The following is a 21560-nucleotide window of genomic DNA, read 5'->3' as shown; positions in this document are numbered from 1 at the left end:
TAAAAATAATAAGATAGTAATATTATTTCTTTTATATACGTAATGTTTCAAAATCATAGGACGATTCGTCTTTAGAATGTTCGGAACATATGAGATTTTGCCGAGCAAGAAATATTATGCTCAATTTTACGGATTTGCTTCATCGAAATGAACCTCTTCGTTATAAGATGGATGTATTGAAAGAGGGCGAAATCGGTGGATATTGCATGTAAGTAAAGCAGAAGGCTAATCGACATCTTAATAGTCATGCTTTTTTGTCAACGTAGATTAAATGAGAGAAGACTACAAGATAATGCGGATCATATTAGCCCACTGCAATCTTGGGGGCCCGAATTGCGAAATTTTCGTAAACTACCTCGACCACCGATCGTCAATGGCGACTGTGATATCGTAATCGAAAAGCCGACGTTCATAATGAAAATAGATGCCAGTAAGTCGTAAGAGACTCTCTTCGCGGGGCAGAATTCATTTAGTATAGCCACAAATCTTTTTTTTGCCATTCCGCTCATTTGTAGAAGTCGTTTTGTTTCAGTAGTAAACATGTATCATCATTTTTGTGACTTTTTCAACTTGTACGCGTCATTGCACGTAAATCTCTCGCACCCCGACGCCTTCAGCACTGATAATCATATAATGATCTGGGAAAGTTACAGGTAACTGACACCAATGCAAAAGAAAAACCGCGAGATATTAGATATCATGAGTTCTATCTCACTTTCCAGCTATCGCTCTGCATTCCAAGATACTTTCGAGGCTTTCACGAGAAATCCGTTGTGGGATTTAAAAACATTTCGCGGGAAATCTGTTTGCTTCAAGAATCTCGTGCTGCCGCTACTACCTCGTATGATTTTTGGATTATATTATAATACACCTCTTGTATGTTTTATTTTTATTCGCACTTCCGGAGATAAAAAGGTTCAAAATTTTCTTGAGAGAAATGTGGTTTTAGATTTATGGCTGTGAGAAAAGTGGATTATTTAAAGCTTTCGGCGATCACGTATTACACCGATTACGTATACCTCATCATGAAAGAAAAAATCAGAGGATACGAGTTACTCTGCTTAGCAGAGATACCCACTATAGGAGGATACTAAATGAGGACGAACTAGTGAAAGCGTTAAAAGAAAATCCTGAGTACAAAGTTAGAAAGGTAAAACAAATATTAAGAATCATTAAACAAGGAAAACTGACAAATTCAACTTTGTAGGCTGTTTATAATAAGAAAGTTCCATTTAAAAAACAATTAGAAATCACGAGGAATTCTGATGTTTTTATTGGTATACACGGTGCCGGATTAACACACCTTATGTTCCTGCCAGATTGGGCGGCTGTGTTTGAGATGTAGGTATACTTAATCATTTATTTCCAAGAGTATACCAACGAGGAGAGATATTCCTTGGTGAGTATATGTACTATAAATATATGATCTTATATATAGATATAACTGTGAAGATCCAGGATGTTATAAAGATCTTGCTCGCTTACGAGGAGTAAAATACTTTACATGGGAAAATACTACGAAATTAGTGCAACAGGATCCCGTAAGTTCGAAGGAAACTTTTATTTACTGTTTGATATAAGAATAATTGAAATCTGATGTAGGGTACGCATCCTGACGGCGGAGCACACGCGAAATTCACGAATTATAGTTTCGATGTTAAAGAATTTTTACGCATTACGTCTCAAGCTGCGGAATACGTAAAAAATCAGAATAGTTTCAAGGAATTTGTCAACAAAAGGGCACAGCGCAAAAAAGCAGGAATAAAGAATCAGACTAGGACAAGTGAGACGAAAGAAACTGAAAATCCTAAATCAGAAGAAACTGCTAAGTTTAAACCTGACGTCCAATCCAAAGATGAATTATGACGAACACCTTAGGCAATTTATTTCGATATAAAGAAAAACCTTTCAAAAGTAGGCTAATAAATGTTAACATCGAATGAAACATGTGAACTGTTACCAAATAGTTTACTTATTTTTGTACGAATAAATATAAAATAATTTTAAGATATCTACGTGTCGCAGTGAAAATTATTTTTTATCTCGATTTATGGTTTAATTGTAATAATTTCATGTGTTACAATACAATCTAGACAGTCACATAGTCGGATATGGAATTAACAATGAATTATACATTTTACAATTTGATCTGTATTTGTTTTCTATACAATAATAAGACGAAGTAAATATTTATTGCCATGTATGCAACCAGTATTTGCAGAGCTTTCAACTGGTTTACGTACAACGTTCGTATTAACATGTTGACACCGCCAGTCATTAAATTCGTTAGTAGAAAGAAGAAGAGGCCATTATAATTAATAGCTTCGAATATTTCGATACCATTTTCGTTCTCACAAGATACACTCTTCTGCTGGTATTTTGTATTCGATCTAGGCGTTGTTTTCTTTTCAGTGGATTCTGAATCTGTGATTGCATGAATCAGTATCTCAGAAATTATTTCTATAAGCAATAAGAATGTAAGTGCCATGGCTCCCCAAGTAAGTATCCACATGCAATACCCTGCATTTGCTAATCGTCTAGAAACTTTAAAGTATGAATCACAGAATAGTGTGGCTGCACAGGTTTGAGCTGTTATCAATGACAATTTAATACACAAGATCATTGATTCATTGTAACTTGCATCAAATTCGTATCCAAGCAACTTTACATGAATAGTTTTATACCTGTTTTGCAATTGTTGTGTACGTGAATTTTTATAAGTAGAATGAACTAATCTGCCAATTGCTACCCCTATTAAATAAAGCCCAACGTACCCAGGCACAGATACCACCCCTTCTCTATTAGCAGATACAAAATTATTCCTTGGCCTATCACTGAATACCCATTCTTTTAATCCTTTAGTACTCAAAATGTATTCATGCATTCCCAAAATCCAGATTCCTGATAGTAATGAGTATCTTGAGCTGATAGTACTTGTTATAGTACTTGTAAACAATTTGACAAAAGCAAGTGTTATGAAAAAATTCCAATGAATCCCATATTCAGTTACATGCTTTTGATATCCTAGAATTTCAACAGCAGCAGAGCGACCGAAGCCTAATATTAAAAGTGGAATGCAACTTCTGGCTGTCCGCTTTATGTTTTTCGAAATAGTATACAAGAAACCTGCTCTAGGCTTAAGAGTAAAATCTTTGGCTTCTGGTGCCACAATAGCATTGCTAAATACAAACAACCCAACACCAGTGTCCATTAAACTGTATCCAAAGAATTCAGTCTTAACAAACTTACGAGGGAAAATGTGAAAATCTACTGCTAATATACATATTGCTGATATCATATTAGTTAATCCTCTAAAATTTGTAATGAAAGGTCTTTTCCCATAAGTAGGCCTTATACTTGATACAGTGCTAGTATTCGTTCCTATTAATAGAACATTAATAATGGATATCACAATCATACAACAACCAACTGTTAAAACATACTCAGATAATACAGTACAACATAAAATAGATGGGATTACAATCAATACAAATTCTAGAATAACTTTAACATTGTTATTCATAACCCTTTTTAAAAGGGCCACTGTAGTAGTAGTCAAAAAGATACTACAGATATTTGGAAATACTGCATATATAACTTCCCTGGCAGTCGTTCCAGCATGACCAGAAACGAATGCTTCTTGCTCCTGGCGGTAAAGTTTCCTATCCCATGTATTTGACATATTTTTAAATAATAATTTCTATTGATGAATAATACTCTGCAAAGAAACATTGTTTACTAAAATAACAGATCTAATTAATTTCTACAAACTGTAACTTACTTGTGAGAACATTATTTTAATTCCTATCTGAGTACGTTTTGTATTTCACAACTTAAAAACAAGAGCAGAAATTTCAACCAGCAGCCCATTCATGTACAATCATCTTCTAAAATTTTGAAGGAACTGATTGCAGTGCAATGGCACAGCCGACGAATGGATCCTGTTTAATTATCGTTTTGCTTTCAGCCTTTAATTATCTCTCGTTTGAATTAAGAACTTTAGACTGTTTCAATGCAACATGTTAATGAATCAATGCCATCGATTACTGCAGAAACCAATTCCTAAAAAATTTTTAGGATCGAATGTACGTTCATTGTTCATTCAAGTACTTTATGTATATGTATATATGTAATCGATAGGTGGCGCAACAATTCAGTATTTTGCAGTATTTTGCAAGATAATACAGAAATACTGCGGAAATGTTACACTGTATATAACAAGTAACTTGATTAGCCATACTAATATATTAGAAACTAATATATTAAATCCTTGAGACGTATTATAATGTTTTAATAATTATTATGATCCAAACAGTATATGGAATAGAATGTATGGACAAAGGGATTTGAGTATGTGTTGTTCAGTGAATAAAATAGATGTGTCAGAAGTTTGAAAGTCGCACTAAGATAAATTTTCCTATATCAAAAATTACAGAATCAAAACTACCAAAGAGACCTTTTCCTTATCAAGATCAAGAGATAGATGAAACAAATCCAGCAAAAAGACACAAAGCTAACACAACACTTGGCATAACAATGAATGAACAGAAAACAGTATCGAACAAAGACTTCATATCTCTTGCTGAAAGAATGAGACCTGAATGTCTTGATGATTACATAGGTCAAGAACAAATTGTTGGTTCTAACACAATATTACAAAAATTGTTAATAAAAGGTCATGTACCTAGTCTGATATTTTGGGGTCCACCAGGTTGTGGAAAGGTAATAATAACAACTATTAAGCATGTCTATTTTCACTACCAATTTAGCTTTAATAATACATGTCTTTATATTTCTTAGACATCATTGGCTAATGTTATATCAAAGTTAAGTAAACAAATGCATGGGAAGGATGTATGTATTGTAAAATTGTCTGCTATTTCTTGTGGCGTGAATAGCATAAGGGATATTGTTAATACACCCAAAAATGTATCAAAAAAAAACTGTCAGACTATCGTATTTATGGATGAGATACATAGATTTAATAAACTTCAACAAGATATTTTTCTACCTCATGTCGAAGCAGGGACGTTTACCTTAATTGGTACAACCACAGAGAATCCATATTATAGTTTAAATTCTGCCTTGTTAAGCAGGTGCCGTGTATTTATTTTAAATAAATTAACAGTCTCAAATATTGTACAAATTCTTTGTAAAGCAATTGTGTCTATTAATGGAGAAATAAGCAATCCCCAACAGAAAGCTTTGTTAACTGATAAGGAAGATAAAGTAAATTTCAAGGCTAGACCACGTTTTTCTATTAATCAGACAGTAATTGATTGGCTAGCAGAAGTATGTGATGGTGATGCACGTGTTGCATTGAATGGTTTAGATTTAGCAATCAAGTCTAAAGTGTCAGATGAATCAAAATCTTTGTCAATAACGCTTGAGGATGTTAAAGAAAGTCTTATAAAAGTGCATACGTTGTCTGATACACAAAATAATAATAGTCATCATCTGTACTCTGCATTGCATAAATCAATACAAGCTGGGCAACAAAATGCATCAATATATTGGCTAGCACGAATTGTAGCAATTAAGGAAGATCCTGTTAATATTGCCAGAAGATTAGTAAGAATATCAAGCGAAGATGTTGGCTTAGCAGATCCTGACGCCTTAGGTACATAATACATAAAGAAACATTGCAATGCAGGATACAAAGATCTGAATTTATTTTAGGCATAGCTGTACATACTATGCATGGATGTCAAATGATTGGATTTCCAGAGAGCGATCTGCTTTTAGCAGAATGTGTTGTATATTTAACTAGAGCACCAAAGTCTCGACTTGTGTATAATGCATTGAAATCAGCTGAAAATACAATCTTAAATCATAAAGGCCCACAACCCATGGTGCCACTGCACATTAGAGACAGATCAGGAAAAAGAAAACTTTCTGCCATCTTTGGTAAGATATTAATCATTCGCGTTTATGCAGTATTATTGTCTTTTTGTATTATTTTTAGACGGCCGTGAAGAGCACTTATTGCGAAAAGAAGAAAACGTGAAAACGTACTTACCACTTAGCCTGCAGCATCGTAATTTCTTCTCGGACGATTCCTGACTGTTTCCCGTCGAAAACTCTTCTCTTCTTAAATACACATTTTAATTGTACACTTGTAATAATAAAGTATTTTTTTAAAGAAGTTACATTTGCTTTGATCGCCATATTACTATGGTCGTAACGTTTTTCGCGCACTTTAAAGTAATCAATGCCCTTGCACCTTGCAGCAGTAAAATTAACACTCGCGAATGTATAACATAATAAATTTATACTAACTTCATGTGTTAATGACAATTAATTCCGAATTCCGATATATTTCGCATTCAGAATAAGCGTGTCCCATTCGAAATGAGGGTATGTGGTCGCACGATTTACTGCAAGAAACCCGAGCGAATATGATAACTTGGTAACTGTTCAATCCATTTGATCTTCGAACTACGTAATAAAGAGCAGTAGTTAACAATGCAAAACTTAGAATTAACTTCAGTAACGAAAAAATGTTGCAATCGAATGAAACAGGCGGGGATACGGGCGGGAGAATAACTTTCGAATCCGTAGAGAAAGTAGCGTTGGGTGATCGACCAATCGACTCGAGTTTCGGGAACAGGCATACCAACTGTTGATGCATCGATATTTAATGTAAGATCAAAGTTCATTGGAGACCTTCCGTACCGTGCACGATCTTTTGAGTTACATCAGATTTCGAAGTCAGTAGACGCGCCTTGCTGTGTTGGAGTTGTGTGTTTCCGCGTGATTGTTAATAGTTTAAATTACAGTGTTAGCCGTACGTAACATTGAAAAATTCTTCAATCATGAGGTTGTGGACGTCACATCACACTTTTGAGTAAGTCTCGTTCATGGCATCTTATTGCTTCATAATTTTCAAGGCTAGGGTGTCGATACAATTAACAATTGTTCCTTATTTATTGTAAAAAAACCGCTTGACATTGAAATTTTTATTATCTTTCAGTCATCCATGGGACACAGTAGTGAAAGCAGCATGCAGAAAGTATCCGAACCCTTTGAATCCATCTGTTCTGGGAACAGATGTCATCGATAGAAATGTCAAGGACGGTGTCCTTTATTCTCACAGATTAGTCACAACACAATGGCGTTTTCCTACATGGATATTACCGGTAAGTATTTATTTATTTTCATTTTTATTTGCTCTTGATAGCACTGAACATAACCTCTCTAAGGAAACTGCAAGTCTATAATTTGCAAGTACATGCAACTTATTTTAATGAATTCATGTTAGCACTACTTTTCTTTATTGTATCAAGCTTTACTATATACTTTTGATGTTTTGTTATTGTCATTATGTTTAACCATGCAGCTATACCTAGTCCTTTGTAGTAAAATATATATGTATAGTATTAAACAGGCCTACAAAAATGTATTATTCTTTACAAATTTTGTATAATCTTGGGTATTAAATGTTTCAATTGTATTGTGTAAAGAATGTCTTTCGTAAATATTTGGGATTATTCATTCATGAATTCAAGTCTGATTCAAAATGATACCCTACTCTTATGTTTGCTTTAATTTCTCGTAGCAGGAAGTTTAATTGCTTGTTTGTAACATATGATCAATTGTTTAGATAGAATTCCATTATCATAGTACAAAATTTTCCAATACGTTCGTCTTACAATTAATTAAACAGAATAGAAATTTTGACTTTACCGAGAATGCACTGATACGCTACGAGTACATACATATGTATACATTCTCACTACTAAAGTGATCCTGCCACGTGCCTCGCGACCGTGAAATGGTGAAATATGTATTTTGTTAATTTATTTTTAATTTGATCTTAAACGTCAAAGGTAAATACATGCTTCCTTGCAATCACGTCAGTAGTCTATAAAATTAACCAGATACGTAAGATCACGAGCAATTGCGGTCATTGCATGCGTAAGAACATTTGGCTATATGCCGCCCAATGTAAGTTAGCAGTATATGTGCATTCACATTTACGTATTTCATCGTTTTTAAGCAACTGGGAATAGTAAAAATTTGCATTTGTCCCGTCGGAGGTCCTCGTTACGTTTCCACTTTCTACTTTCTACCAGTTTCTAAGTAGATTATGTATTTCTATGATCAGATGTCTATCGACCGGAGCTTAAGTGGCCAACACCGGCCAACACGTAATGCATTACATAATTGGCACAGCAACCGTAATTTTGACGTAGTAATAAGTGCTTACGTCTGCAACGATTTAATCTCTTTCTATAAACTACACGCTTAGAAACCAACCTAGGTAGTTGTTTTATGTGTAATTATATTTCTCGACTATAAATAAGATGTAAAATTCTGTAGTTGGAAACTCACTCTGTGCTTTACATTTTCCTTTTTTATTTATAAAGAAAATTTCTTCACAAATCTTGTATTGGAATAATATTCTATTTGCGAGTTAGAACAGTAGAGTTTATTCCGAAGTTTAGATACCGTAAGAAATCAATTCACACATGGAGTTATGCATCTCTTCTTTGCTCGGCGTTAGTTTATAGACAAAACAACGTGCTGCCGTTTGACCGAGCAATCTATACAAACTGCCGGCAGTAGCTAGCAGGAAATTCGAAACTTTCGACAGCGTCGAGCAAGAAGAAGGTGTGGGATGAATCCAGGCTAGAGGCAAGAGAGAATTACAAAACAACGATACCGTCCGTATCAACTTTCATAATGAGCGCTCCCACCAATGTTACACTCTTTGGCAATCATCCAGCGAGACGCTTGCGTTTTGGAATAGACACCGAGTCTCGAGCCTCCCTTAGAGCCTCTCTCCCTCATCCGTGTTTCCTCTTCCAGCCGACGGAGAGATTCGGAGCGTCGAATCCTTTTCGGCTCGGCGAATTGCTTCCTTTCGCAGGATTTTCTATAAGCTTGGCCATTTCGCAAAGCTGTTCTGTTGTGCCGATTCTCTCGCTCGAATGCCTCGACTCACAGTCCCGTATATAACGAATGCATAGCAAGTGGAAGAAGCGAGAGAAGGTATCGCCTTCGCATTTGGGCACTCTTGAAATTACTTGACGGAAGGGAAAGTGCAAAGCCACGTTTCGATTTCAGTTAGCTACCTCTGTTGTTTCTTTTTCCATTTTTTCTTTTTTCCCTTCTTCACCTGGAACGTGCTCCTCGAGCCAACTACTACATCGACTAAAATTTCTGATTAATTAGCAGATGCATTTTCAACAAGCTGCATTTAATATCGCACATTGGATATTCGAACAGTTATCGATATAGTAAGCCTTTCATGCACATTGTTGGTAATAATTGGCTGCACCGCGTGATTAAAGTGTAATTAAATAGGAAAATATAATTAATTAGCATCGCGCACAGCTTGGGTTTTTTTATATGCTCTGCTTCCAAATTAATTTAATACTCTTTGATATAGACCTTCGACTTCTGTTGATAAAATTGAATTGCATTGATTTATCATACGGTTATTACGTAAGAGTAATGTGTGATGCATCCATGATTTATTATGGCTACATCGTGTTGTGTGTATCGTGTGTATGAACATGGACGCTTATCGTCATTGATGTAATTTAGCTCGGTTTAATAAATAATTAATTTTATCATTTCAGTGCAATATTTTATGATTCTCTTATATATTACTTCCAATTATCAGTTTTTAATATCTCTCCATGAAATTATATAAATCTTGTACCAATAATTTAATTAATTTTTTTATCCAGTTCTTTGGACATCGAGGACCATACTATGCTAGCGAATGGAGCGAAGTCAATCCAGAATCTAAAGAGATGGTGGTCAGGACGGTAAATGTAAGTAAATTAATAATTTTATATATTGCACTGCCTTTTTTATAGAATGCAACGATGATTAATCGTTTAATAATTAGTTTTTAAACTGGTTAAACCGAATGAACAGTATAAATATGCTGAATTATTATAGAATATTCGTTCCCACTTAATTTATATCATCAATCTAAATATCACACATGGCGTATTATTAGTTGATCAAGTACATCTATTAAGCATGCTTCCATGAAGTTTTCATTACATTTACTCTTAGTTACTCATCTATTACTTCACAAAGTGCTTCGGCCACATTTGTAATTTACTACCGAATGAGATAAATGGATGGCGAATAAATCGATATTCAACTTGCAAATGTTACTTTGCACCGTGTACCGTATCGTTCATTCGTATTGTGCAATGCATCGATCTAATTGAAATGGATAATACGCGACGATAAAATGCGGAAAAGAATCGAATATAAACGTTACGTACATTAATTTTAAATGCACAGACGCGCGTCACTGCTCCTGGGGAGCTTTAATATTTCATGTCAAAAAAGAATCGCGTCCATCCGTGCTTATATTAGCAACTCATTTGAACGGCAGAAAATAAATTTCGTGAACGCGCAGCTTCGTAACCGAATAATCAATATGCTTCCAATTCAGTTCGTACGAATCAGGAAAGAATAGTTGGACAATAAGTTGGAAGTTTCGACGTTGGAACTTTGCCAATTGAATTACACGCGCGTTCGGATTCGTCAAGTATCCAAGTGTCTACATGCTTTCTATTTAAGGAGGTAGACTCCCTAGCGAGACGATAAGCTAAAATGTCAATGAATATTTCTGACACAGATCGATATTTCACTAACACATATTTGCGGTCCTTCTCACGTTTGCTCGAGAGACGATATACTTCACGTACACACCATTCCGTCACTGTGTACGTTATCATTCTCAAGACGGAGTTCGCCTGCGAAACCAGACTGACGGTACAGTACATGGTCGAGAGAAAAACGTAAAAGTTTGACGGCCCATAACTTTACAATAAATAACCATAAACGGATGAAACTTCCGTTGTGCAAAGCGGAAAGGCTTCTCTTTAAAATGCCGTTTGACTCACCTCGATCTGATTTTCGGTTCCGAAGACGTGTGAAGACGATCATAAGTTTTTTGACGCCGCTTTTATGTTCCTCCTCGCTCGTTGATCGACTCACTGGTCTAGACTCCCAGCGTTGCCAAGCAAACAATTAGGTTACTGTCAATAACACTAAATGATGCACCTAAATTTTCGAAGTCCGTATCCTTGGAGCGGTAGTTCTGAATGAAGCGATCTATAGAACACCTGAAACTATACATTAAGACGTATTTTGTCTTTATTCCCTGAGAAATAAAGACGCCAAATCGAATGACGTAAACATATATTTTGCACTGTTTTTGCCAAATTATCAATACGAAAAGAGCAACAAATCCGAAAAATTTACTAGTCGAATCTTGAAAAGTCACATGATTATCTTAGCCCGTTAAGAAGGAAGTGCACGCGCGAGCTACTGTATGCTTTGAAAAATAGATTCAGACAAAAGTGACCCGAGACCTTTTATCCTTTGCTGCTGCAATATTTACTGGTGCGAAAATTATGGACGGTAGAAGTTCCGGTTCGAGTAGCAGGTACATTTGCTCAAGTTACAAGCACGAAAGGACCGGGGCACGTCTTAAGGTGGGAAGGAAGGAGCGTAGGATCGCATTGCGTCTAGAAGGTTGGATATGATAGGTTATTGATGCGCGCATTACCGGGGGTTGCATAGGTTCGTGGTCTCTTCGGAGGGACGTGCCAGGAGGGTTTCAGGAAGACACGGCGGGAAACGATGAAGGAAAGGGAGCTGAAGTAGGTATTGCTCCTAGCTCTCCGGCTGCGTGTTCAAGATCGTTCGTCTACCCTCTTCGCTTGATCCTCGGTCAAAAAAGGAAGAAACTAGAAACCGAGATGCTAGATGCATTACTGACATGATGAACGATCCGCAGGTGCCTCGGAGCAAAAAGTGTAGTCTTTCCATCTAGCGGGAATTACTACTGTGTCGATCGTTTCTACCTATCGAATCTTGACACACGTACCACTCACACATTTAGTTGCGTACAATTTCGACCACGGAGATATTTTCATCGTGGTAGGAAAATAATCTGCAATTTGTTTGTTGTACATTTTTTAATAACATAAAACAGGTTTTTGAATTTGGTAATGACTACATTAGGGAGTTTTAATAAAGTATGAACAGGAGTATATGAAAATTCGCAGCTGACTTGCGGAAACACGATCATAGAGATTTTATTTTCGCTACGTAAATATTAAGAGGGGAACATAGCACGCCATGTGCCCATTTATCAGCTGTTTTATATGTAACTTGGCTGTTTGCTCTCATGCATCAAGTATGAAGCGTAAACGGGGGGTGGCTTTCGTACAGCGAGATACAACACGGATCCCGCGATACGTGCTTATTGCTTGAATAGTATGTTTGGATACATTATGCGCTGTACAGGTTCTTTAACATTGTTAATTATTTAAAAGCAGTATATACTTCGAAGCGGCATTACGGCTAAAGGTAATAAATTTTTTAAAATCGAGCACTGTGTTGCGGGACTACTAAATGAATGAATTCCCAGAGTAATTCCGCGCATTCAAGTTATAATACTGTTAACGTGAAAGATAAGTTAACGCGAACGCAAAATAAAATCTCGTTTAATGTGTAAAAAATATTGTACATTTTCGTTTAAATGGATTCGAAATGTTTTGGTAAGTATTATAAATCAGCCGTAGTAAGACTTAACCGTAGCGATATTTCTCGGTCTACATAAGTGGGTCTACCTCTGTCTGAGAATTCTTGCGCAAGAAAATGAACACAGACGTATGGATTAGCATGATACATTAGCACACAGTGGAATAGCACAACGAGCAGTAGTATAAACATGAAATTTCTTCGACGCCGGGGTCGTTCATGTTGCAAGGTACCTACTCACATAGGATGTATGCTGTACGTGGCTATTCACATTCGCGATTCCTCATTCTTTTTTTTTCCGTTGTCGTCTTCTCAATTAAGGTCAGAGGACAGTTGAGGAGCACCGTACGATATTTCCCTGCTGATCGTCGCGCGCTTGCTTAATCTACGGGGACGCATTTCCACGTTTCCTGCACGTTGAGAGCTCGAGTTCAGCTAAAATTGAACAATTCTCTATGGGACGCTATAGCGCTTTCTCTGTCCTAGCTATTTGGTGAATACACGCGCAAGCACGCTGTCGCGCCAGTTCGTTCTCTAACATTGAAACGCGTACGCACAACGCGGACAAACGAGCATGGGCAACAGTGCAAGGAGGCAATGTATTCAACATAAGCTCGGGCAGAGTCCGGGGAAGGTTATATAATCTATCCCCGCCGAATCCCAAGGGCTACATATCTTTTAGCAATTTACCCCTTCTCGTCGTAAGCCATACTGCATAGGTTACGCGAAATGCATACGTATCGTGCGGGCGCCGCCGTAATGCGGCTTCCTATCGTTGAATTAAATACATCCGGCGTATATGTATCGAGTGGAAGCTGAATATAATGTTCTCGAGTCTCTTCATCGTTGCTAATGTTCAGACGTTGTTAATAGTTAGGTGTGCAGAGATTGATCATTAATTTAAAAATAAATCCTGTACATCGATCTTTTGAATAAACGTCGCTATTTCGGCGTTTGCAAATCGCGCTAATGAAATTGCGAATGTCGTAACGCGCGTGCACAGAGTCACGTCTCGTTAATCTATAACAATGCCTCTGTTGGCGCCTGGGGGATGGTGTTGCAATGAATGCATGCGTTTGGCAGAGGAAAAAAAAACGGCGAAACATACCCCCGGTGGTACAGGTGGATGGATATTATCGGATTATCAAACAGACATATTGCAGCCGTGTAACACATGACGCTCGTGTTAAGTTAATCGTGTTATTATTTAAAATGTGTTATACAGCGTGTCTGACTTTTCAACTCGATGGTACGGCTGGTACGTATGTAAATGTTTTGCACCTGCTATACAAATTGATCTATTGGACAGGGATTGCGTTAATATTTTTTTATGGGGTTAATGCCCAACGGCAAATCTATCAATCAAAGATTAATATCACACACTGACGACGATGCAGTATCGATTTCACGATAAATCAACAGTAGTTTCATTGAGAGGAACGATTTTTCAATTTCTGAAAAATTTCTCTACTTTCTACATTCTAAAATAACATTTTTAGTTATCTTCGAATATGCGGAGTACGAATCTCGTTTGTCTTTTGTCTATAAAGCCAAATGCTTGTAATAGAATTTATTGGATGTACATGATATTAAAGAAAAAAATCGCGGATACTTCCCGACGGGAACCAGTAGCTCCTAGTTATCGAAAGAAGGAAAGTAGAAGGCAGTAGATCAATCGAATCGCTGTACGTAGAGTACCTCCGTTCTCGCGAGTTCACCGCAATACGTTCTCAGACACGAAGGAAACCGGAACGATATTTTACCCACGACGATTCGCGTATTCTCTCTAACTATCTTTCCTGGGTACTGGCACGAATTTCCGTGCGTGCAGGCGCGAAAACCCGAGACACGGGAGAGATAGAAGGATACTATTAGATGGTAGGGAGCGGCATCGGACGAGAATTAATAACAGACGCGTGTATCGGTGATGTATCCTGGCCGTGTTCGGGGACTCCCCGTGGACTCTGCTGATGGAGAACTCGAAGGGGTTGCGCTTGGGTGGTGCACGTGGTTGACTGGACGCGGCTCCAACTGAATTATTATACGCGCGTCTCTCTAAATCATAAAAACAACAAATTGCACGAGAGCGAATGCTGTACGGCGTCGGGACTCATTTCTGGAATGCAAACTCACTACCATGAGTATTTATGCATTTTTATAGTGTGAATATGCAGCAAGCAATGCCAAGAATTTTTGGAATGGTAATAAAATTAAAAATGAATGCAGAATTCACGATTTTCGATTTTCGTCACATGCTTCAGTTTGAATTCCGTTGATCCCTCTGGGACCTAATAAACTATAAGTTATCTCGTGACATCTGATCGAAATGTTTCTTGTCGAGTTGATGCACCGACTTGTCAGTGAAGTCTTACAGAATGAACATTAATGATCAAGTGATACGGGATGTTATGATAAAGGATAAAAACGTGTTAGCGTCCATCGTGTACGTATTTATATGCACAGGTACTTAGCTACGCGTAAAAATGTTTCTAAAATATTTTATAAACGAGGAACGCCGAGCACAGAGAATATCGATTCGGCTTAGAGCTAAGACTCTGTTTGTTCAGAAATGTACATACATAGACGCGAAAATGGCGAGTAATTGAATCGAATGTGCGAGGAAACCGCGCGTATCCATTCGACTGTAGGAGCAGATGACTGGAAGCTCCCGTTTACACGATCTAATACGGATTTGTCAGCACACGATTCCCAATCTCCCCAAAATCCGCTAGAATCGGCGATTACTGTACGCAAGAGAAAGCTCGAGGTCGAAGTCCATTCGAGGTCGATCCAGTTTCCGATGTTACGTCCTGCTAGATTTGGATTTCCGGCCGCGGCACCCTCTCGAGGCATCGAATAGTACGGTCGAATTGGAGGCATACCCAGCCTGAGGAACAATGCCACCCGAAGCCAGATCTGTAAAGTCCTCTCAATTATGCGGCGATGCTAATTACTCGCGAGTGCGCACTGAAGAAGGCCTTTACCTCGCACAATGACCCTTCACAGACCACGGTCTACCCTTTTCATTCTCTCCTTGTTATATCGGTGAAGGATGGAACGGAATCACAAGAATTCTTGATTGGAAGAACACACGCTTGTTTGTACGATAGTTTACGAGTCTCTTCGAACGACGCCATTAGGAGACTCTCCGGAGAACCTCTGCTGTAGCGTATTATGTTACTTAATTTTTTTTTTTTTAAATTCAATCTTACTTTATTCCTTAATTCTAGTACGGCTTTTATTTATGTTTTCCCTGGTTTTCTTTAGTTACGGGTCGAACAGATTAAACAGGCAGGAAGATTTAATAAGAGTTATTTAATAAGATTCGGTCCGATTCAGATTAAAATTACCGCGTTTACGTGTCTGTGTACAGCTTTCTTTTATGTCTTGATTTTGGTTAACGACTTTTACCCTAACTGCGCTACTAAACGTGATCGTGCTGCAATGCTACGGTAAATGAAAAGCAAACGCTGTGCTCTGCTGCGGAGACCGAGGGATTGGCAAACATCGGTTTCAACGCGAGGCTGACGAGAAAAATTTCAATTAACCGATGCACTAGATCGGCTTGGGGAGAGGGGGAGACAGAATCGAGGATGTACTCTGGCCTAGCCGAAAAAAGGGAAAATTAATTACTTCGACGTTGACGCTAGAATCAAGAGAGGGATCGATCGGCCGTCTGGTAGGATTAAATCGTGCGTCAGCCGTTTACCTTTTTTACGTGGCTTGTTTTTTAATCTCCGTCGCGATACTAACGAATCGCTTTGTTTTTTCCGACCTGCCGATAAGACAACGGAAGATAATTGCTACAGTTCGTTGTATCGGAACGCGGAAGTAACCGTCTCGAAAATCTTCCGATGTTTCCCCGTGAAAGGAGGATTTATTTTCAAGCACAGGAACTTCCACGATTCTTATAAAAATAGAGTAAATTTGAATAGAATTTTATTTTCGTCCAACTTAGAGGAAATTAATTTTAAATGAATGTAATATAATTACGAGACCGTCCGGATATAGAAGTTTAATGGAAATCTCAAGCACTTCCTTAGTGGTAAGTTATAAATATGTATATATGAGTTATAAATATGTATATATCATTTTTCGATCATGCTTTGTCGGGAATTGGTGAAAAACTGATTCACTGATTAGGGGTACGCTACACGTGATCAACTATGATCGGCTCTGGATAAATTCGTTCGTTACTGCGGTTATAATGAAATCGCTGGTCTTACTTCCAATTATAGTGGATACTTTCATCTCCCTGCTTCATACTTTCCCTCCGCACTTCTGAAGCGATATTCTTAAACACGCTTGAACGATAACAGACGTGAAGTGTTAATTACTTTTCCTGAAATGAATCTTGTTTACACCATTCCCGTGATTCTACGGGAAAATTACCCCCAAGTTCATTTCGTGAGCGCTAAAACCCCGGTTCTACATACAAGACATCCAAAATCCCTCGAGTAAACATAGCTGTTGCGAATAGCTCTCACTAAAATTAAGGGAAAAAATTTCCACGCTATATTTGACCTTTTTATCGTGAATCTGCTTGTAGTTTCGAATGAACGATGAGGAAAAAGAAGCGAAAACAGAATGAATCAAACAAACGTAACGCTCGTGTAACACCAATGCAGTTTCTGCCGGTGGCAAGAACAAAGAACTGTATTCGACAGCGTTGAACGCACCTCAATAGAGACCCCCGGCGCGGCGTGGCGGCTGACGGATTAAACCATCTGCATTTTCCCCCGGACCTCGATCCACGTAATTGATGAAACGCTATTTGAAGCGGAGCGTTAATTTTTCGGCCTCTTCCAATTGTACGGGGGTGATGGCGCCGCAAGATTGGGGGTTGGAGGGACTACGGAACGCGTCCGCCTGGATAGCTCGGTGCGATGTAACACAGTCGACTTCACTGATTGCCAATATGGCGGAGAGCGTGGCATAGAGAATCCTGCGTCTCTCTATCTCGATCACTCGATCGTGGATCCACAATGCGCTGTGCCGCGGGCGTTAATTCCCCCGTGAAACGTATTGCGCCACGCGATTCAATTGTTCCAGTTCCGCGACCACGTACTTCTCGGTGCAATGCTACGAACGACTCGTATGCACTTCATAATGAAGTAATTATTGAAGTGGCAAGCGCGACATTGTCGGTCATCTGTTGGTTATAATTTGTTCTCAACAAATGTGGTCTCGATGAACGTGGATGATCATTTTTGTCTGTTTCTAATTCATTTCATATTAATAGCCACATAAGATAGTTAGTTTTCACAAAGAGCTATTACTGATGATTGAAAGATTGTATGATACTTTTCTTGGAATAAAAGGAACGAATCAATGAACATCTGTAGGTGCATCTTTATAGCTCTCGTTAGAGTCCCTTGATGCTCTTACATCCTTGTATTGTTAAACGGCACACGTGGGTACCGTGAAATCGCGATTATTTATTATGTATCCGCGCTATTATTTGCACACGAGCACGTGCGCATTAAAATTGAATCAAAGCTGTTGAGTTTTCACGTGAGACATCGGTTTGTACGTTTTCGACTGAATAGGGAGAGTGAGAGGGAGTAGGACAGGGAGGCTGAATCTTTTGAATAATTCTAAAATACACGAATGTTTTATTTAACGATCACTGAACGGGATAACGAGGCTTGGAACGACTTCGAACACAATGTCGGGAAACCGGTCAGCGGAACAGCGATTTTGCCCCGTCACGAGTACCATCGTGAGCTCGCTGCCAGAACCTTTATTTCGTTCTATCGATTATTCAAGGCACCGCGTCACTTTCGTGGAAACGTTTTATCTCGATAACGCTGGCTAAGCATCTATCTGAAGGTTGCTAACCCCGGCGGGTTGCACAACACGCTGGTCGATACGGGAACACGTAACTGAAATGAGAGACTTTCAGCATCTAATGACAAGAATTACGAGAAATTGTTGTGCGTCATTTTTAGTACATATTTTCTTTCTCTTCATTGGTTCCAGATAAGCCTAGGCAAGCACGTTTCGGTTGGTGAAGTAGTTACATATTCACCACATCCAGAGAACCCGGATACAACGCTCCTCACTCAACAGGCAGTAATTTCTATCCAAGGCGTACCTCTTATTGATCACCTGGAGAGGCTACTGACAATGACCATCGAACAAAATGCAAATAAGGTAATAGCACCATCACATCTTATTTTAAAACATCTTTCTTCTTTCTTAATTTTCTTCATTTCTCTACCTCAATTGAAATAATTCGAATGACTTATTTTCTTGACCATTTTTATCGAAGAATCAAATCAAATAAGAGCGTTGCATATAATGATTTGAGCATTACAGTATATGTTTTAACATTTCGTGAATTATTTTAAAGTGTTGACTGCGTTATGTTCAGTAGTACCATACAGGTTTTCGTACGAGATATTTCGTCAATTATTTTGAAGTGATTTTGGAATTTCATAGGTGCGAAATGTTTGCTTTCGCACGATAACACTTCGCGTTCGTATTGCGATTTCGTTTCAGGGACGGCAAGCCGTGGAATGGGTCATCGAGAAGCTGCAATCTGAAGTAAAAGATATCGCGTCTTCCGCCGCGAAGTCTACAGACGATTTGCTTAATCAAACGCGTCGTCAGTTCGACGACATCACGAATATTACAAAACAGGGCATGGAAGATATTCAGAATGTAGCGAAAAAATCATTTGATGAATTTCAGAATTTGACTGTACCCCCACCATCTCAGTCGATACCGAAATTATAGCTAATATATCACGTTAGCTTCAATCTCTTTAACTAATGCTATGTAGATCTTCGATGGAACGATTGTACGTGAAATAAAAAGTAGTTCGACGTGAAACAATTCCCTTTTTCGGGTTTTCGTGCGGACCATTCCAGAAGAATGAGAATAATTAAATAAATAAATTTCTGTATTACTGCCTAATAATTATGAAGTCATTGTACAATGACTGAATGATTTATTTTACACAGGTGTAATTAATTTAGATTATTTTAGAGAGTGCAGTAGAAACAAAGTATTCAAGTGAATGTTTCGTGCAAGTATCAGAAATATTTTTAGAACGTAGAGAAAAACTAAACCAATAGCAATAGTTATCGAATGTGCAAACAGAAGTAGATACATATGTGTGTCGAGGTATCGTAAACGAACGGACCAGTGAAAGTACAAACTTATGTTTGTTCAGTAATCTGTACACGAAGGGGAATATATTGCGTCGCCAATCGTTCCACGGAAGTGGCTTTAGTAAAAGAGGATGTAGCTGCGGCAAAAGATGAAAGTGTTTAAGTGAAATGTTTGACAACATCGCTATTTAATACTGACGATTTTTTTGATCTATTATAAAGCTTTGTCAAACGGAAGCAAACCCCTTAAACAGAATAACCAAAAAACGTATGAACGCATAGTATTTGCAAGGTAAATATAATGTCTGTGTTGTGTACGAGATTCGATGCTCGATAAACATTTACGATGCACTTATCTATCTCTTTAGTTTTATTATCGTTTGAGTGTAACTCATGTCGAATACTTTAGGACAATGATGTCACTCGTTTATGCACTTTAAAGCGTGCTTAAGCCCGGTATATACTTCATAGCCCGGTATTTAAGTTTAATTTTCGCTGTGTCGCAAGTAATATCAACCAAACTTATTTTTCCCATGGATGCTAAGTAACTGGTTTAATTATTTAACTTAATAATAACTATTTTCACGCGAAGCTTATGCAGTAATTACAGTGATATAGTCGAACAACTTAGAAAGTCAAACGAAATTTAAATTATAAAATGACGCAGCAATATGCATATACATCAAGTATTGTAACAGTTAGTGCACAGATTTCCATGTCAATTGATCTGAATGACAGCTCGGGTTCGTCTACTCATCTACTCAAATAATGTTAAACAGTAAACCCAAACGCTGAAATATACCTACTTTTAAAGCAACAGGCTTCTTTTACTTTTGCCGTGATTAAGATAAGGTAGTCAGTAATTAGATGCAAAAGAGTGCTACTGCTGCTCTAACTTTATAACAGATGCAGGCAGAAGAAAAGAAAGAAATAAAATCCTAGTCCGCTGTTAAGAAACGTTGTCCCAGGTGGTTCGTCGATGCTCGTATCATTTGAAATCGTGCACACCGAAATACATACCCTGAAACCTTCCTTCCATCGTTTACCGTGTTCCCCTGATTCTCTCCAGGGGATATTCGCACGAGTCAGCTAGTGCTTCCACGCATTGAGAACGAAACACGCTCGTATCATACGGGCCAAGTATCGATTCAACGATGGAGGAGCAGCTTCGACATTCCGCTCGAACAAATTCTACTGGAGCGGAATTTCAACTGAGTCATTATTGTTCTCGGTGGTCTAGAGACAATTTCCATCAGTTTACTCAAATCTGGCTGGCCAACTCTTTACCTAATTGTTAGGTAAGTGGAAATGGAGAATTGAAAGAGCGAGCGAAAGAGACACAGACGGTAGAGAAAGAGAGAGAGAGAAGCCGTGAGGATGTGAGAGAAAAAGAGGAGAGTTGGAGGTAGGTATAAAGTACGAGAAGAGTGACACGTGAGGCACGCAATACGAAATCGTACACGAGACAGGAAACAGACGAAATTTGACATCAGGCTTGACCAGTGGTATGTAAGAGATAATTGATGACGTTACGGTTCATCGCTGGCTACTCGGTTACGGGACACGGACAAATATTGACAGCTTCCGATCAGAGGGCCGCTAGTATCCTTTGTAGGTAACTCACGCACACGATCCCCGGATGTCTGTTCGGTTTTCCTGTTGAATCGCTTCGCTTACAGTACGTTAGTAAATCAACGTCCCTGATGGACGTGCATGTCGAGCAAGTTTCGTAAATTAAAGTGGCCTCGTTTGCCCCTATAAAGCTTTCGTGTGGCTATTGGTTGCACGTGACGTGGAGCGCCATGCTTTGAAGACAAAGTGGCAGTTTTCCCTTTGCTTCAATTTTTATTATGGCTTAAGCCACTTCGAGCGGAACACGAAATTGCAGCTGGAAACTTAAGCCCCGGGTATTTG

At 38.3% G+C, this 21560-nt stretch overlaps 4 protein-coding genes across 6 annotated transcripts; 3 read left to right on the top strand and 1 right to left on the bottom strand.

Moving 5' to 3' along the window:
- Positions 1-33: 33 nt before the first annotated feature.
- Positions 34-2011, top strand: Eogt (EGF-domain O-GlcNAc transferase). Of its 2 annotated transcripts, none has more exons than XM_026815283.1 (8): positions 34-208; positions 267-430; positions 536-653; positions 723-876; positions 950-1150; positions 1208-1341; positions 1439-1541; positions 1603-2011. In XM_026815283.1, exons 1-8 carry the CDS (start codon positions 90-92, stop codon positions 1864-1866), a joined length of 1257 nt encoding a protein of 418 aa, XP_026671084.1. In that variant the 5' UTR covers positions 34-89; the 3' UTR covers positions 1867-2011. The 2 variants fall into 2 exon arrangements, with proteins under 2 accessions (XP_026671084.1, XP_026671080.1); XM_026815279.1 differs by having other exon boundaries at positions 533-653.
- Positions 2012-2128: 117 nt separating this feature from the next.
- LOC108626997 (uncharacterized protein At4g17910) lies at positions 2129-4064 on the bottom strand. The gene is made up of 2 exons (XM_018028000.2): positions 3782-4064; positions 2129-3718 (listed from the first exon to the last, which is right to left on the bottom strand). The coding sequence occupies exon 2, from the start codon at positions 3680-3682 to the stop codon at positions 2138-2140; it is 1545 nt and encodes a 514-aa protein (XP_017883489.1). The 5' UTR covers positions 3683-3718; positions 3782-4064; the 3' UTR covers positions 2129-2137.
- A 109-nt stretch (positions 4065-4173) lies between these two features.
- Positions 4174-6145, top strand: LOC108627005 (ATPase WRNIP1). Of its 2 annotated transcripts, XM_018028022.2 has the most exons (5): positions 4174-4350; positions 4436-4722; positions 4801-5620; positions 5680-5907; positions 5966-6145. In XM_018028022.2, exons 1-5 carry the CDS (start codon positions 4329-4331, stop codon positions 6061-6063), a joined length of 1455 nt encoding a protein of 484 aa, XP_017883511.1. In that variant the 5' UTR covers positions 4174-4328; the 3' UTR covers positions 6064-6145. The 2 variants fall into 2 exon arrangements, with proteins under 2 accessions (XP_017883511.1, XP_017883502.1); XM_018028013.2 differs by lacking the exon at positions 4174-4350 and having other exon boundaries at positions 4357-4722.
- Positions 6146-6649: 504 nt separating this feature from the next.
- Positions 6650-20463, top strand: slmo (PRELI domain containing slowmo). Its single transcript, XM_018028034.2, has 5 exons — positions 6650-6847; positions 6974-7139; positions 9699-9785; positions 18511-18684; positions 19033-20463. The coding sequence occupies exons 1-5, from the start codon at positions 6816-6818 to the stop codon at positions 19267-19269; spliced, it is 696 nt and encodes a 231-aa protein (XP_017883523.1). The 5' UTR covers positions 6650-6815; the 3' UTR covers positions 19270-20463.
- The last annotated feature ends 1097 nt before the right edge of the window (positions 20464-21560 follow it).

The sequence above is a fragment of the Ceratina calcarata genome, unplaced genomic scaffold, assembly GCF_001652005.2.
Source record: "Ceratina calcarata isolate Rehan_Ccalc_2016 unplaced genomic scaffold, ASM165200v1 scaffold124, whole genome shotgun sequence".
Classification (NCBI taxonomy): domain Eukaryota; kingdom Metazoa; phylum Arthropoda; class Insecta; order Hymenoptera; family Apidae; genus Ceratina; species Ceratina calcarata.
Note: the sequence above shows the minus strand (reverse complement) of the source record. Positions and strands in the feature narration are given on the sequence as shown.

Excerpts from the sequence above, each read along its gene's own strand:
- Eogt (XM_026815279.1), top strand. The coding sequence starts at position 90 with ATGAGATTTTGCCGAGCAAGAAATATTATGCTCAATTTTACGGATTTG. Across the intron at positions 209-266 it reads GAAATCGGTGGATATTGCAT|ATTAAATGAGAGAAGACTAC; the intron begins GTAAGTAAAGCA and ends TTGTCAACGTAG. Across the intron at positions 654-722 it reads ATGATCTGGGAAAGTTACAG|CTATCGCTCTGCATTCCAAG; the intron begins GTAACTGACACC and ends CTCACTTTCCAG.
- LOC108626997 (XM_018028000.2), bottom strand. The coding sequence starts at position 3,682 with ATGTCAAATACATGGGATAGGAAACTTTACCGCCAGGAGCAAGAAGCA.
- LOC108627005 (XM_018028013.2), top strand. The coding sequence starts at position 4,378 with ATGTGTCAGAAGTTTGAAAGTCGCACTAAGATAAATTTTCCTATATCA. Across the intron at positions 4,723-4,800 it reads GTCCACCAGGTTGTGGAAAG|ACATCATTGGCTAATGTTAT; the intron begins GTAATAATAACA and ends TATATTTCTTAG. Across the intron at positions 5,908-5,965 it reads AAAACTTTCTGCCATCTTTG|ACGGCCGTGAAGAGCACTTA; the intron begins GTAAGATATTAA and ends TATTATTTTTAG.
- slmo (XM_018028034.2), top strand. The coding sequence starts at position 6,816 with ATGAGGTTGTGGACGTCACATCACACTTTTGA. Across the intron at positions 6,848-6,973 it reads ACGTCACATCACACTTTTGA|TCATCCATGGGACACAGTAG; the intron begins GTAAGTCTCGTT and ends ATTATCTTTCAG. Across the intron at positions 18,685-19,032 it reads TCGAACAAAATGCAAATAAG|GGACGGCAAGCCGTGGAATG; the intron begins GTAATAGCACCA and ends ATTTCGTTTCAG.